Genomic DNA, 16,074 nt, shown 5'->3' with positions numbered 1-16,074 from the left:
TATTTTTGTACAGTCCAATGTTTTAAATGTCATCTTTCAATGCTGCTGACAGCATTAATAAAATGTAATTAATCTCCACTGATGAGTCAAGAAACACTTCTCAGATGTAATATCATATGGAGGATGAATGACTAGAGTATGATAAATATGGGAATAAATCAGTACAGCAATAAAGAAATACAGAAAAAACAAACGTGTAAATAAATGTGGAAATTAATAAATGAATTTATGAATATATATGCATATATGCATGTGTTCATGAAGCTGGGGGGGGCAATATGAAGTGATGAAGGCACATTAATGTGCTCACATTTTAAGGTGGAGCTTTCAATTCTGATTTAATGCTGGATAGTTACCCAAAGAGAGATACATCTTCTGATGGCTGATTCTCATCATGTCAATATGGACCATACAACCTACCTAGTAAATGTACCTAATAAAGTGGCCAGTGGGTGTAAATGTGTTACATTAAAGCATGTCTTTGTGCCATAGTGCAGATACATTTCCATTCTTGTTCTTTTTACACTCTTTGGACAGTTTTGTACAAACAGCTCTGCTCTTTTGTTTTAAATAAATAAATGTTCTGTGATTCTCGTATATTCCTTTCTTGTCTTTTGTGATCCTTGTTTTTATTTTCACTTCTGTGTTTACGTCATGCCCCGGGACACAAAGTCCAGGCTTTATATGTGAGAGCTCCGCAGTAACCAGATTCTGATTCTGAGACACTTGAGTGTTTTCATGCATTGTACAACAAACAAAAGAAAGAGCAGAGTGTGCTGTGAAGGTGTCGCATGACTAGCAGTCTGTGTTCAGGCTGAGAAGTTAGAGGAGATTCAGTTTCAGCAGCTGGCAGATTTCCAGAGATAAATTCCTTATGTTGAGAAAAAAGGGGCAGAACAGACTCAGTGCCAAAAGATACCACACAGGTCTTCACATGTGCAGTCTCTCCCTCGGGCTGCAGAGACAAACCTCGTTACACTGATGAGTTTTTAAATCTGAAGGAAAACATTCAGAGTATTGTGTGTTATCTTACAGTGTGTGGAGGGGCAGTGTGAAACTGTGACAGTTTCACTATCAGAGAGGACGCAGCCGTCGTCTCAACTGCATGAGAACATAAATTATTGTTTCAGCCGAGCCGCACATCGACTGAACCAGAGCTCAGGCAGGACAGAGAGAGACAAACATGTGTAAACAATCAGTGTATTCAGAGTGCGTCCACATATTAACTGTAAGTTCAACACTGAGGAAAAAGACTAACAGGAAGGCAGACGGCGTCCAGGATGTCCTGCTGTAACCTGACGAGACCCCCGGGGTCACCACGACAACAGACGTCAGCTCCTCTGTGGCAGCAACACGGTGGTTTTCAAACAGAAATATACCGTGATCAAAATAATATAACAGATGATAAATAATCAAACATTTCACACATGCTACCACAAAATTCTGTAAATAATAATTCACCCAAAAGCACAAAAAATTATTAAAATCTTTATTTTTCTACAAAGAAATTTCTCTCAAATAGTTTACAAATGATCCTCTGAGGCCACCGTCCTTAAGGCTAAACTCATTATTGACTTAAGACGTCTTCATTTCAGTCTCTGTATTAGTCAGCTGGGACACCAAAGAAATGCCGGAACATAAACAGCAGCTTCCTGTTGGCTGACGCGGCTCAGCAGGGATGTGGCACCTGTGTTTCAACAGGCCGAGGCGAATAAAGGCACATGGCGTTCTCTCAGACTCACTGAGACGCAGCATCAAAGCATCTGGCTTGTTTTACGCAGCACACTTCAGACTAACTTCCAATCGCTTGGCTATTAAAATATATATCAAATATATTAAGCATCTCACCGTTGGTCGAGGATATTTTGAAATATAAATAATTAGATTCAAGTATTGCAGGTTTAAAGCTACAAAGCACGACTCTCTGAGTCAACTGAGTGCTCGTGCACCGCCTCGCCAGAAACTGAAATATCACAATTAACAAGGTCACAGAGACGTCTTCATTCTTAAAGCTGCAGCAATCATCATCTATCAACTCTCACCTGAAGCTCTACAAAACATTTTAGAATCTTTCAGCTCATTATTTTGGTTGAACCCAGTCACCAGAGTAAATGTAGGGGTTATACGTTTCTGCAAACTAAAGATACATTACATTTGTAAGTTGCAACTGCTTTTCATGGCTCTATCCCAGCTGGAAATGCAGCAATAATTCGGTAATAAAAAAAACAACTTTTCAGAACACTATCTCAGCTGCAAACACAGCCATGTCTCGATAATAGGGAACCCATTTTTGTGGCTCTATCTCAGCTGCAAACACAGCAGTGGTCTGCAGCTTGGCCATCCACCTCCTGATGACAAATCAGCTCGTAAACTGCGTCACTTAAATGTACACGTGTACGTACGTGTTTTCAGAAACGTGCAAAGCCAACATTTTTGTCCGGCAACTGGGCTGTTTGGTTTTCAAACTCTCATCACCTGTTTCCAGTCAGAGCAGCCGTGACCAACCAAAAACAGAAAAGATAAACTGTGCATCACCTGCTCAGGGTCAGTCAGAGCTGATAAGTGACTTCTACATCTGTAACTGAGCGACAGTTTGCTTCCACTTTAATTCATCACTGGCTACGTTTACATGCACACTATTATTCCACGGTAATTCCAAATATGATGAGATGAGTTTAATGGGGCTCATGTAAACAGCATGTTCCATTTAAATATTCTGAATCAGGCCTTTTACTGAATGTAGGATTCTACGATAGACATGTGGGATATTAGCGAATTATTCAGGTTTTAATAGCATTATTTGGGCACGTCAGCTGGAGCTTTACCAGCAGTTTGCACCATACGGTCTGTGTTGTCATGGAGACGTACACAAACCAACCGGTTGTGAGGCTCGTGTAGAGATGCAGAAGAAAAGCCAACATTTCAGGTCCGAGGGAGACACACACACACCTACTTTTTAACTTTATGAAAGACTCTGATAGCAACAGGTTTTGGGCAAATATCCCATCACAGGCGATTTACTGCAGGTGTGGTGACTGAAGGAGCGAAAAAGGGCGGCTGCGTTCACAAGGTCAAAAGAGTTTGGAAACTTTGAAAACATCCGTTCCACTTCTCTTTATGTTGACGTGATAGAAGACATGTTGGGGCGTGTTAATTGGAGTCTGCACGGCTGTGTGTAAACAGGAATATTAGTGATATATTCATTTTCATTACCATGTAAACAGCTCTGTATGAATATTGTCTTTTTCAGAATGAAGGATATTTTGTGCATGTAGACATACTCAGCATTTTGTTTTTAGCTTGTTCCACAGCACTGCAGAAAGTTTTTATTTTATTTGAATTAATGCAGCTTTAAATGAAAATCTGTTGACGTCCTGCAGTTTCAGTGATTCAAAGCTAAAGTTTCTAACTTTACTATAACTCTGAGACAAAAGCAGAAGACTGCTGCATCAGTGTGGCTCATCCTAAATAAAGTTTAATGCCTGTCGGACAGATTCACGTAACGCAGCTCAACTGAAGCTATTAACCCACATTTGACCTAAGGCACAACAACATGTCCTGATATCACTGAACTGAGATGCAGAAACTCCAGTGGTTGTTTAACACGACTGACTACTGGGCAGTAACATCGTCTACACTTCATGAACACCGCCGTCGTTCTGCCTCTGATATGTTTGCTCAGTTTAACCACAGATGTGCATCCAGAGAGATGAAATATTACAGATGGTTTGTCATAATTTCCTGCTTCTCTTCGTCGCTCTAAACCAAGGCATCTCGCTAACTTGCAGTCTTAACATGAAAAACAAAAAAAAAAAGCACCATGAAGCAAAAACTGAGACAGAAAGTTTGGCGGAGAAGCAACAAATGATCTTTGCTAGCAGAAATGTGGATATGTAGAGAAGACAGTCCCACGTTAAATGAAACAAGACACTGACAGGTGTGTACCCGCTTCCTTTACTCCCCACTGAAAATCCTCCTGATGTCCACAGACGTCCTCGCGTTGCTCAGTCACTCTCACTGCCTGATTCACTCAGCTGCAGGTCGCTCTCTGCAACACAAGAGAGAACAGAGTTTTAAAGTATCATTAAACAACATGAGTCCTTTGTCCTGCAGCATGTCTTCAGTATTTGATTGATTCCTTTTAGTCGGATCTCTGATCCGACACAAGATCATAGTCATGAATGTAGAAATACTGCAGACATAAGTCCGAGTCCCTTCTATCAAAAAGGGTTTTTTTTTTTTTGTTTTCAAAGATTTTTGGGGGCTTTTGATGAAGTGTGAAAGGGGCAGAGAGAGGGAGGATGACATGCAGCAAAGGTCGTGGGCTGTAATCGAACCCACAGACACTGCTTTTCTACGTAGGATTCTACATGGGGTTCTCTGATCCTTTAGTTTGAATCCTTTTAAGGCCAGTTCAGACCAAAGATTCCAGACACAATGAAACGGTTTAAGGACACTGCAGAGAAAAGTTGCAGTGGTCTGAAAGACTCAGATCCTCATGCATGAAGGGATTCAACCTGTTCATTCACAGGCAATGCGTCACAGACTATCTCGAACCTTTTAACCAATCAGCGGCAAGCTCGTGCTTACCCACGTGGGCTGTGCGGATGGGCGCATGCTGTGGCTGTTGCGCGCGCACGCGCACACACACACACACACACACACACACACACACACACACAGCAGCAGTAGTAGTAGTAGCTGTCACAGTCAGACATTTCGAGGACAATGCAAAACCAACACAAATAAAAGGTAACGTTAGGGTATCAAACTACAGACGGTCGCGTGCAAGAGGAGTTGTATGCTGCGCTGATGCATCCATGAGCTCTCTGGGGTTTGTTGTCCAATCTCTGTGCATATATGCAGATTTTTATACTTGAGAAAAGATGCTAAACGTAGGCAATAGACTCATTTCCCATTGTAGACGAGAGCGGTGTGCTCAGCTCTGCTGTAGACGAGTACGCCATTCTGTTTGTTACACTAATGTGTCACGCTCAATGTCACAGATGTGCCGGAAAAGTGAAAAAATAATGGTGGTTCTTTCTTTTTAATGTCTCTTATTTATTAAGACTTTCTTTTAAACTCAGTGCAGAGAACGATGTTCCAGCGCTGTGTGGAGGGAGACATAATTTGTGGCAGTGTTTCATCTCATCGCCACAGAAAAGGGGCGAAAATTAGCCTGTCCACCTGGGTGTCGTATTTCCATTGCTGCCGATGGAGACGATAAATACCCAGGATTACTGACTCATTTGTCCCGAAACAAATGCTGCTTGTAACGTGTCCCATAAAATACAAAAGCCAGAAGTTGGTGGGTGATGGTTTTGTTGTCCAGTGGGAGAGGAGCTTCAGTTTAATAAATATGTTTTGAAATTGGAAGTTAAAATTTAACAAAACATATTGAAATAATTATCGACAGTAACTTGCAAAAAGGGGGAAAAACTCAGAAGAGCTTCAAGGCCGTATACGTGATGCGTCTTCACCCGCCTCAGGAGCAGCAGGCCAACATCAGCTTCTATGTACAGATAAGAACATACGGAGCGCAACAGGAGAGGAGAACATCCTCAGACGGAGCTGAGAGGGCGACTCACTGAGTGTGTTCATGAGTCCTCCTCCACTCTCCTGGTGACGGCTGTTGTTGTTGGCGCTGGTGGTGAGGATAGGCATGCTGTGATTGGTCGGGGCCGGGGGCGGGGCAGAGGTCTGTTCGTCTTCTGAGTCGCTGCTGCTGGAGCTGTCGTCACTGCTGGAGGACGAAGAGCTGTTGGAGTCTGAGGAGCTGTCGCCGCTGCTCAGCTGGTCCATGACCCGCGCCTCCGCCATCAACTCTGCAAACAGACGCATTCGCACAAACTAAGAGTGAGAAATATGTGATGATTATCTTAATTTATGGGAAAGAGCGCCGTTAAATAAACCTGAGCAGCGTCATCTACATGTAAATGTGCTAAAAAACCAGATGACGTCTCTACAGTTACAGTTGCAGACACTACGTCACCTCTCTCGATGTCGTCCATGGGCGATGCTGGGGACGTCTTCTCTTTGGGTGGAGAGCTCTTGGAGTTGATGGAGGTCTTACTGCTGCTGCTGCTGCTGTTGTTGCTCTTCATCTGCTGGCTCAGGCGACTCGTCTGTTGCTCCAGGCGAGAGTGGATCTTACTGCTGCCCTCAGCCCTGCGACAGTCACAAGAACAGTGCCGCAAAGACAGGCAGAAAGTTTCTCATCAAAATGTTGCACCAGTTTAACACAAGGCAGGTTTGTTATATCGCACATTTCTGCAACAAGGCGATTCAAAGTGCTCGACATAAAACATCAAAAGCATTGAGACAAAGTGCAAAAGACACACATGATAAAATAACAATTAAAACCTTAACCAAAGCACCAGAGAATAGAAAATAACAACAAGCTACAAAGATATTACGACAGGTATAAAATACAAAAATAAAAGTTACAGTTCAGTGTAAGACATGAATAAATATCTAATAAAAGGACCTGCAGTTTACTGGGAGTTTGTTCCACTGCACAACATTATCATATCTCTCATTGACCTAATTCATGAGCAGTATTTAACTCACCTGGTCTTCTTCACAGCGATGTTGCTGTTGAGTTTCTCCAGTCTGTACTCTCCTGTATCATGATTGACGATGAGGATACACTCCTTCATGTACGGCCTTTTGGAGCCTTTAAAGACCGTTACTGGAGTACTTGAACCCTAAAACAACAAACACACGAACAACACAGACAGGATCGTAGTCAGGATTAAAGAAATACTGCAGACAGAAGACTGAGTCCCCTTCCCCCCCAAAAGAGATTTTTTTTGATAAAGATTTTTTTTTTTTGGCTTTTACCTTTATGGGAAAGGGGCAGAGCGAGAGGATGACATGCAGCAAAGGGCTGTGGGTTGGATTACAACCCACAGCCCTTTGCTGCATGTGACGCCCAATAAGATAAGATAAGATAAACCTTTATTGTCTGTCACAAGTAACAGAAATTTGTCTTTGGCAAGCTCCGAAATAAAATAGACAAGGACACTAGGGCCGTAACGGTACATGTATTTGTGTTGAACCGTTCGGTACGACCCTGTACCGAATTATTGGGCGCAGGATATTATTTTATTTTATTTGTTTTATTTTAATTCCATTTTTGCGAGCCGAACCATTTAAAATATCTAGTTCCCCGACGGACATAATTGAGTGACGGACCGAGTCCAACCGCAAATCTCCACCTCCACTTTGTGCAGCGCATTCTCGTATTTTGACAACATGGCAAGTGAGCCTGACGAACCTGAAGACCCACCCGCAAACCTTAAGTCCTCCATTTGGGAACACTTTGGTTTCAGGGTAAAATACGAAGATGGAAATAAACAAGTGGACAAGACAAAAGCAGTGTGCTGACACTGCAGAACAGCGGTCGGGTATGTACTTGGAAACACGTCTAACATGCTAACGCATCTAAAGCGACACCACCCGAGTTTGAACGTTAACCGGCACGACTAGAAAAAGCAATCTGGTGCAAACTACGATATCGTTGTCGTTTAAAAAGAAAGAGCGTTTCCCTGACCATCGCGCTAAAGAAATAACCAACGCCATTGGAGTTGAGTAAAATTGTTTAAGCTGCACTTTAGATATAAGCATGTTTTGTTTACTGCACTTTAACAAAGTGGGAAAGCTAAGTAAGTTCCTAGTAAAACTGAATCTGAGCAGGCTTTAAAGCTGACCAGCTGCACTATACCTTTTATTTTAATTGAGTAAAACTGTTAAAGCAGAAATGTATATTTATATTTTTCATTCAAAAAATGTGTTAAAAAACAGCAGGATTTTATTTTTCACTTCTATATTTCTATTTTCATTCAAACAATGTGAAAAAGCAGGATTTTATATATATTTGTTTCATTCAAAAATTGTGTAAAAAGAGTTAACTGCTGTGGTGGTATGTTTTAATAAGATTACCAATAAGTAAAAGATATTTAATAGTTGTCTATTTTTTTTCATTACTGTACTGAAAAAAAACGAACCGTGACTTGTGTACCGAGGTACGTACTGAACCGAGATTTTTGTGTACCGTTACACCCCTAAAGGACACACAAAACACAACAGACATTATGCAAGATATACGACAAAGCAGTGTATCTGGGTGGGACTTCAATTGTTCAGGGTGGTGATGGCCGTGGGAACAAAAGTTTTTTTGTATGTGTTCTTCTGGGAAAGTGGGACTTTGTAACGGCGACCTGATGGTAGTAGTTCGAAGGATGGGTGCAGGGGGTGGGTGGGGTCCAAAGTGCAATATACCCACTGAGCTACTGCCCCCCCCCCCTTCCCAAGACTTCCAACCAGACACCACAATAAAGATTAAAACTGTACAACTTAAATTTTTGAAAATATTAACTGATAATAATGTGTCTTCAGTAGGAGCTGAGGCCCTGAACAGAGTCAGGGTTGGAAATGAGCTTTTTTGTCCACCTGCTACTGTGGCTGATGGATTTTCAATCTACCAACCGTTTAATACATTACCACGTTTACAATTTTTTTTTTTTTGTTGTTTTTTTGTTTTGGCTGTTGAGTGAAGCAGATCCAGCACTTGGCTGGAGGCTGGTGCTAATTTCCAACCCTGCACAGAGGGTTCAACGATGATTTGTGAAACCTAGGGATGTATGATACTGGACATCTGATATGCCATTATACTAGTGTTGCACGGTATACTGGTACCAACTTAAACACCACGGTACATATGATACCATAATGTTGGAGTACCATAGTACTACTGTGGGATAAGTTCAAAGTCCAGTCGCAAGGGGGTGAGTGTCCATGCGCCGTCTAATAACAGTGTGCGCTGGCCACCTGGCACTCAGTATGCTGCTGCAGTGGTTTGTATCCAGTGACATGTCAGGTATTAGCTGAGCTACTGAGTATCTTTGAGCAGTGAAAGTTATTATTTATTTCTTTTTACTTGTAGGCTAGATTTGTTTATATATGCTACAGTGACTTGTTTTCCACAGAGCTCTACGCTGCGACATTTTACTCGCATTTGCAACTAAAAATAGTTTTGTGCGAGCAAAATAAATCATTCAGGAGCACGCTGTGCGAGTACAGATTTCAACCAGCAGCAGAAACAAAAGGTGAATCCTGCCGGTTGTGGGTTGAACGGGGGTCACAGACAGGAATATGGCGGAGCACTATGGCCACTGCAAGATAGCAGCTTACCAGCGACGGAGAAGCCTGGCTCCAGGTCAAGTAATTTCCTCTTTGTTGGTGTCATGACTGCCCTGAGTCAGTACCTGGACAGCCCAGCTGTGGCGGCACACAGGTATGTGACGTGTCAGAGGAGAAACGAGCCGTTCACATTTCTCTGTGTGTGGCAGGTAACGGTCCACAAACCTCACTGCACTTTAGGGACTGTTCTTTACTTATGAAGGGACTGTTCTTTACTTGTCAGGGGAGGAGGGTGGCTGGTTGATTCTTATTTCATTTATTTGTTTTATTTTGATCCCCCCTATGTTAATCACTTATTGATGCTGTCTTTGAAGTATGAATAAGTCAGTAAGTAATTTATTCCATTGAAATATCATTGATGTATTATAAAAAAGTGATTTATCTTTTTATAAATGACAAAAGGCACTTTCACTGGTATCGTACCGTGGGTCCCAATATTTGTACCGTGACAACAATACGTTATACAACAACTCATTTGGCTGATCACCCATACTGATATATCCACTTTTCCCACCTAATTTCAGTGATCATCATCAAGTCTCTTCTGTAGTGGAATTAACATCATATTATACATGTATACTCTTATTGCAACAGCCCACCAGCAGATGGAGACATGAAACAGTGTTCAGTGTCTGTAATATTCATCTATTGTACAAAATAAGAAAACGCATGTTGCCTGATTTTGATGATTTTAAAGCTGATATCGGTCAACAAGGATGATATAATGATATCGTGCATCCCTAGCAAATCTCAAACATACACACATATATATTCCTGGTGCAGAGACGCTCTGGTGCATCAGACACTGACCTCTAAATTGGGTAAAGTTATAGTAACTTGTTCTCCTTTGCCAACTTCAAGCTCCCCTTCACATGTCGTATCAATGGAGGCTGGTTTGAAGTCATCTGTACAGGAAAATAAACTTATTTATACAGCACCTTACATACAAGAAGTGCTTTACAATAAAGGCAATATAAGTACTGAGTGCTTCACATGACACGACATTGAAAACAGTTTAAAACATGGATTAACTGATTCATAAAATCATGGAGTTGTAAAACTATAACACATAAAATCAATTAAGATTTTAATAGTAATACGAGTAGATTTAATATTTGTTAAGAAAAGGAAATGTGCACATTTAAACACATATAATAAACTCAATATTAACATCAGTAACATTATAATATTTCAAAGACACAAACACATTTGGTCCCTCAGTGCTGCAGTTGTCTACCTTCACCACCAGATGGCGGTGGTGTACAGTCTGAAGCGATGCTAACAGAAGCTAACAGAAGCTAACACTCTGACAGTTGGGGCATTAACAGGCTGTAACAGTTGTGACGTAACCAACTTATTAATACGAAATAAAACACAAGAGTTCAGAGCTGAGGGAAACTAACCGACAGCGGGAGGCTACAAACACACTGACGAGGCGGCGGAAGTGTCAAACAGCTGCCTTCGGACCTTTTAGCTACAATGCTAACTAGCATGCTACAGTTAGCCGCCGTTAGCAGCCATACTTACACCGCACTGTGTGGTAGCCGCTCTTCGGGTGCTTCTCAAACGTCTCTCCTAGTTTCAGGACGTGTTCCTGGTTGTCAAAGTTAGAATAAGCTGTTCCATTCATCCTGACACGCTCATGAGCTGGAAACTTTCTACTGCTACTCTCTATCCGATGACCATGTACGGCAAGCTAAAGGTCTCTTTTCCTAGGATGGCGAAGGTATGACCCGCCCTCCTCGCCCTCTGATTGGCTAGTATTCGGTGCCTTCGTTGGTTGGATTGGTCAGGTTTGGGTAAGAGGAGTCTGATTGGTTGGAGTCATGGTAATACTGTCGGAGCTACACTGAGTAACGTTACAGGGTGTCTGGGCTGTGAGGGACTGTTCTCTACTTGTGACAGGGAAGGGGATGGTATCATTACGTGTGTGTGTGTGTGTGTGTGTGTGTGTGTGTGTGTGTGTGTGTGTGTGTGTGTGTGTGTATTTTAACAACATATAAACTGTTATACAACATTGCAAAAGAAAAACAGTCAGAATAAAAACATACCCATGTATACATATGCACAAAAACAGAAAGCACATCCTGAGCTGTCTGTTTTATTACTATCTAATTGATTTTATTTCTCATTTATTATCTAGTGAAGTGAAGTGTTTGTTTATTTCGGTCATTCAACAAAAAGTACAACGCAGCACAACGTAGTATCTCTTACCATTTTAACCGAAAAAGGTGTAGGCTGAAGCTATAAGCTTATGACACCTACCCTTCTCACCTAGTTACAACTAGCAGAAAAAATATATTTTTTGAAGATTCATAATTTACACCATTCCAGTTGAAATGCAAAGGCAACAATACCAACCGATTACACATCACCAGTCAACAATGTTCCACAGCAACAAACAAACAATACTTAAAATACCTAATTCCCAAGAAATCAAACATTTTGCTTGTATGTATCAATCATCTTTGAAATGTCTCACATAATTTCAATTCATCCTCAAGATTGTTCCATAAATTCACCCCCTTTATAGAGATGGACATACATTTAATATCAGTCCTAGCTTTTATTTTTTTAAACATATATATTCCTCTAAGTTCATACTTAGAATCTTTTTTTTCAAACATATTTACAATTTTACTCAGCAACAAGTTGTTATGAACTTTATACATTATCTGCACAATCTTGTAATCTACTAAATCCTGGAATTTAAGTGTTCTTAATTTTACAAATAAACCATTAGTGTGCTCTGTGTACTGTGATCTTGTGATGATTCATATGGCTCTTTTCTGTAAAACAAAGATTGATTGAATGTGTGTCTTGTATGCATTTCCCCAAATCTCCACGCCACACCACTAGATTTTAGTTTTCATTATTTTATCTGCTTGTGTTTAAAATGTATTTAGTTTTATTGTGCAGCACTTTGTATGTTCTGAAAGGTGCTACATGAATAAAGTTTATTATTATTATCATCACGTAGAGTTGTCAGTAAAGAGAACAGTGTATATTGCATAAATTCCATAAAAAGAGCCATTTAATGTGAATCTGAGTTTGTCAAGTTTGAGACGTTGCATCACTTCCCTAAACCACTGAGTCAGCAGATATTTTTTTATGCACTGGTGAGGGACTAGTGTGTGTTATTTCAGCTCATGGGAGGGATATGCAATTTTAAATGGTTGTATTTTGTACAAAACAAACAAAATTACAGCATTAATCAAAACCAGAAACTGTAAAAATGAAATTTATCATTTTCAATTTCCACATAATGTGATAAGATAAACACATCCATAACCACATCTTTCATATGTGCTGATTGAATAAGTTCTGTTGTTGTATTAATCTTTAAGCATCCCTGTTACACATCTGGCCAACCCAACAGATAAAACCTTACATTCTTTCGTCTTTATTGTAATCTTCTCTGTTTGCCTTGATGTTAATTTTAAATGAAAATGAGATTTAGTGTTTTTTCTTTCTTTAACTTTGTGTTTACTTTTAGTTTTACTGGTGCATGTAATATTTTTTAGATTGATTTTGTCACTTTGTCTTTGTAAAATTCTTAAGGAATGTGTCACTGCATATATATGAATGTATTGGGGGGGCTCCATGAACCCTGTGGCAGTGAAAATAATCTCTTTATCTCTTTTCCTTTCTTTAAACTGTTAATGATTGTTAAGCCTTAAATTCTGGGCACTTTACCGCGGCCATATGCTCTGCTGCCTGCAAACATTAAAGGATCAACATCTGAGACAAGACGAATGTGGAGATTACAGCAGCGTATTATCACCAGGTTGTTCCAGTGTGGTCCCTCTGTTTACACCACAGTGTGTGTGGGTGGGTGAGTGGTCTTATATGGAGGACAAGTGGGACAGGAGAGGCAGGGGATCATCTGAAATACAAATAAACAACAGGGCACTAATAAACAAACAAACAGTGGGGGTGTAAATAAGCCTGTTCTGTAACATTTGAGCTCAAACTTCATTCCACTCCATTTTTATCAAAAACATTAAAACTGATGTGTAGATATGTTCAGAACTGCTGTCACATGGTTTGAGTCCAGACCCAAACAAATGTTGGCGTTGTACATTTCTGCAAATCACAGGTAACATTTCTATGTTATTACGGAGCAGATATGTTAAAACTTTACTTTTCAATAATGTGGGGTTATGTCAAGACACATATCCATTTGGTAATGCTTAGGAAAGATCATGTGGAAAAACAGTGCTCACATTTGGTGTCAGAAAAGCTGCTGGAAAACAGCAACAGGTGGCTACTAAATACCATGTTTAGTGCTAAAAATGCTGCTGGAAAAATAGAAACGGGTCCCTGAAAAAAGTTTTCATTTGGTGCCAGAAAAGCTGCTGGAAAAACAGCAGTGTCGCTGTAAAACACTCAACTTTGGTGAGAAAAGTGGCTGGAAAAAAGTGACAGGTGGCTACAAAATACCCGTAAAAATCCACTGGAAACACAATGATGGGTCGCTACCAAACACCTATATTTGGTCTCTACAATGCTGCTGAAAAATCAGAGTTGCCACAAAACACCCATGCTCATTGCCAGAAAATCCACCAGAAAAACAGTGACAGGTTGCTACAAAACCGTTTGTTGCCTACAATGTTGCTGGAAAAAACAGCAATGACTTGCTAAAAAACAATTGGTTTTGTTGTTTGTTGGTCCTGAACAGTGGTCTGTAGCTTAAAAGATGTCTCATCTAGGTGACATGACATCAACCATTCCTTCGGTGTCCTGATGACAAAGTCAACTCATATACGTCACTTTAGAATTGATGATATGATATGTACGAAACATGCGTAACGTATTGGTAGTTTGCAGAAACGTACAATGCCAATTGTTTCTTCTGACAACCAGGCTGTTGAGTCAAGTCTCACAAACAGATTATGTTCTGTTTCCACTGGTGTTTCATCTTCAGTTCCACTTAAGTGCGGGGTGCCACAGGGATCTTTTCTTGGCCCCATTTTGTTTTCCATTTATATACTTAAGGAGCATTATCAGTCATCCTATCATTGTTGTGCTGATGACACGCACATCTACTTCTCCCTAAAGCCCAAAATCGTTCACTTCCTGGGCAGTTTAATGGAGTGTGCGACTGCTGTGGAGAAATGGATAACTTTTAATCTTCTGCAGCTAAACTCAGACGAAGACAGACGAGACAGAAGTAATAATCTTTAACCCCGATCACCTGGAGCGCAAATTACACCCATGAGCACAGACACTGAGCAGAGGGTTCAAAGAGAAGAAGATTTATTGTGATAATTTAGAAGGTGAAGATGGTGAATGAAGTCCAGGGGATTTCTCTGGTGGGGATGATGAGGGGTGAAGACTGGCAGAGCGTGGAGCGAGGCGAGGGGTTTGGAGGTTTCGGGGCTGAGTGGGCAGGTGATGCAGGCAGGAGGACGAGCCAGTGATCCGAGCACACAGGAGAGCAGAAGAAAAGTTGGCAGAAGAAACACAGCAGGATAAGTTCTCAGTGAATTAACACGAGGTCTGAGTGTGTGTGTGTGTGTGTGTGTGTGTGTGTGTTACCACAAGTGTTGAGACAATGACGTGGTGATGAGCGAGTGAAGAGCTGGAGGAGATACGCTGGAGCACTGATGAGCTGATGGACAGCAGGTGTGTGTGATGAGGAGAACCAGGAGGACAACGTCCACACTACCTCGCTATTTAGGAGGCCAGACAAAGATTTAACTGGTAAAAAATACCTGGATGTTCAACTGCATATGGTCACACTTCTCAAATGTGAGCCAGCATACTTTTCTTATTCTGACCCACAATCCTCTGCAGCCGACGATACGTCACATCGACTGAGCTGCTGACAGATCACAAGCTGACAGCTGTCAGGAGCTGCAGTGACGGATGAGCAGCTGAATCGACAGTAATAACTGGAATAGGAATTGTTAAAATAAACATAATGATCATAAAGATAACCGACAGCAAAAGGACACGACTATGAAAATACGATGACAGAGAAATGCAAATGGCATTTTGTTTTATCTCCACAGTAACACTAGGCAGAGGGGTCAAAGGTCAGAGCTGTATTGGTAAATGGACTGCATTGTATAGCACTTTTCTTCTGACCACTTGAAGCGATTTTTACGCTACACAGAGTACGCTACATGTCCCAGTCACACACTGGTGGTCGAGGCTATAATACGCAGAGCCACTCACACACTGATGGAGCAGCCATCAGGAGCAGTTTGGGGTTCAGTATCTTGCCCAAGGACACTTAGACATGCAGACTGGAGGAGCTGGGGATCAAACTGCCGATCGTCTGGCAGGGCACAGGGTGAGAATCTGAGTAAAATTCATCGACTGCAAAACAAGTGAGTGACTGTAAATGCTTCCCCTCATTTTCTGTGTGATTTTAAAGATGCCAGTGTCGTGTTGACGAAGATGGATCACTGAAGGACAAGAATCCTGTTTCAGTGATGAACAGCAGGCAGCAGGGGTTCGTTTCCATGGTTGGGAGTCAACAGTGGCCGTCCTCTGGTGATATCAGTTACTGCTGTGGTTGGCCTCAGACCGCGGGAGGTGAGGGTTTGTGTTTCCAAGCAACTATCCACAAGTGAACAATACGGAGGTTTGAGCCACAACAGAGAGTTCTTAGGTTGTAAAGCAGAGAAAGAGACGACAGTCAGCTCAGTCAGGACAGACTCTGCAGCTCGTGTCTCTACAGTCAGATTTATTAATGCTCCAGTTTTATCTCTGTCTGTTGTTTGTGTTAAAGTCATTGTTGAGACTGTTTTTACAGCGTCTGCTTGTCCTGATGTCTCTGATGAAGTTATAAACTCATTAAGACCTTTAGCTTTTAAATAAAGGCAGAGAACGAAAGCGATTCTGCTGGTTCACTATCGT

General features: G+C 41.2%; 1 protein-coding gene across 1 annotated transcript; it reads right to left on the bottom strand.

Annotated features, from left to right (window-relative positions):
* Positions 1-1,475: 1,475 nt before the first annotated feature.
* eaf2 (ELL associated factor 2) lies at positions 1,476-10,938 on the bottom strand. The gene is made up of 6 exons (XM_049593523.1): positions 10,732-10,938; positions 10,015-10,109; positions 6,571-6,707; positions 5,993-6,168; positions 5,589-5,825; positions 1,476-4,048 (listed from the first exon to the last, which is right to left on the bottom strand). Exons 1-6 carry the CDS (start codon positions 10,832-10,834, stop codon positions 4,005-4,007), a joined length of 792 nt encoding a protein of 263 aa, XP_049449480.1. The 5' UTR covers positions 10,835-10,938; the 3' UTR covers positions 1,476-4,004.
* Between the last annotated feature and the right edge of the window lie 5,136 nt (positions 10,939-16,074).

Source organism: Epinephelus fuscoguttatus, linkage group LG13 (genome assembly GCF_011397635.1).
Source record: "Epinephelus fuscoguttatus linkage group LG13, E.fuscoguttatus.final_Chr_v1".
Classification (NCBI taxonomy): domain Eukaryota; kingdom Metazoa; phylum Chordata; class Actinopteri; order Perciformes; family Serranidae; genus Epinephelus; species Epinephelus fuscoguttatus.
Note: the sequence above shows the minus strand (reverse complement) of the source record. Positions and strands in the feature narration are given on the sequence as shown.

Coding starts and splice junctions, on each gene's coding strand:
- eaf2 (XM_049593523.1), bottom strand. CDS start 10,834: ATGAATGGAACAGCTTATTCTAACTTTGACAACCAGGAACACGTCCTG. Junction 6,708..10,014: donor TAACTTTACCCAATTTAGAG/GTCAGTGTCTGA, acceptor TTGTTGTTTTAG/GGTTCAAGTACTCCAGTAAC. Junction 4,049..5,588: donor AGGACTCATGAACACACTCA/GTGAGTCGCCCT, acceptor CTTGTGTTGCAG/AGAGCGACCTGCAGCTGAGT.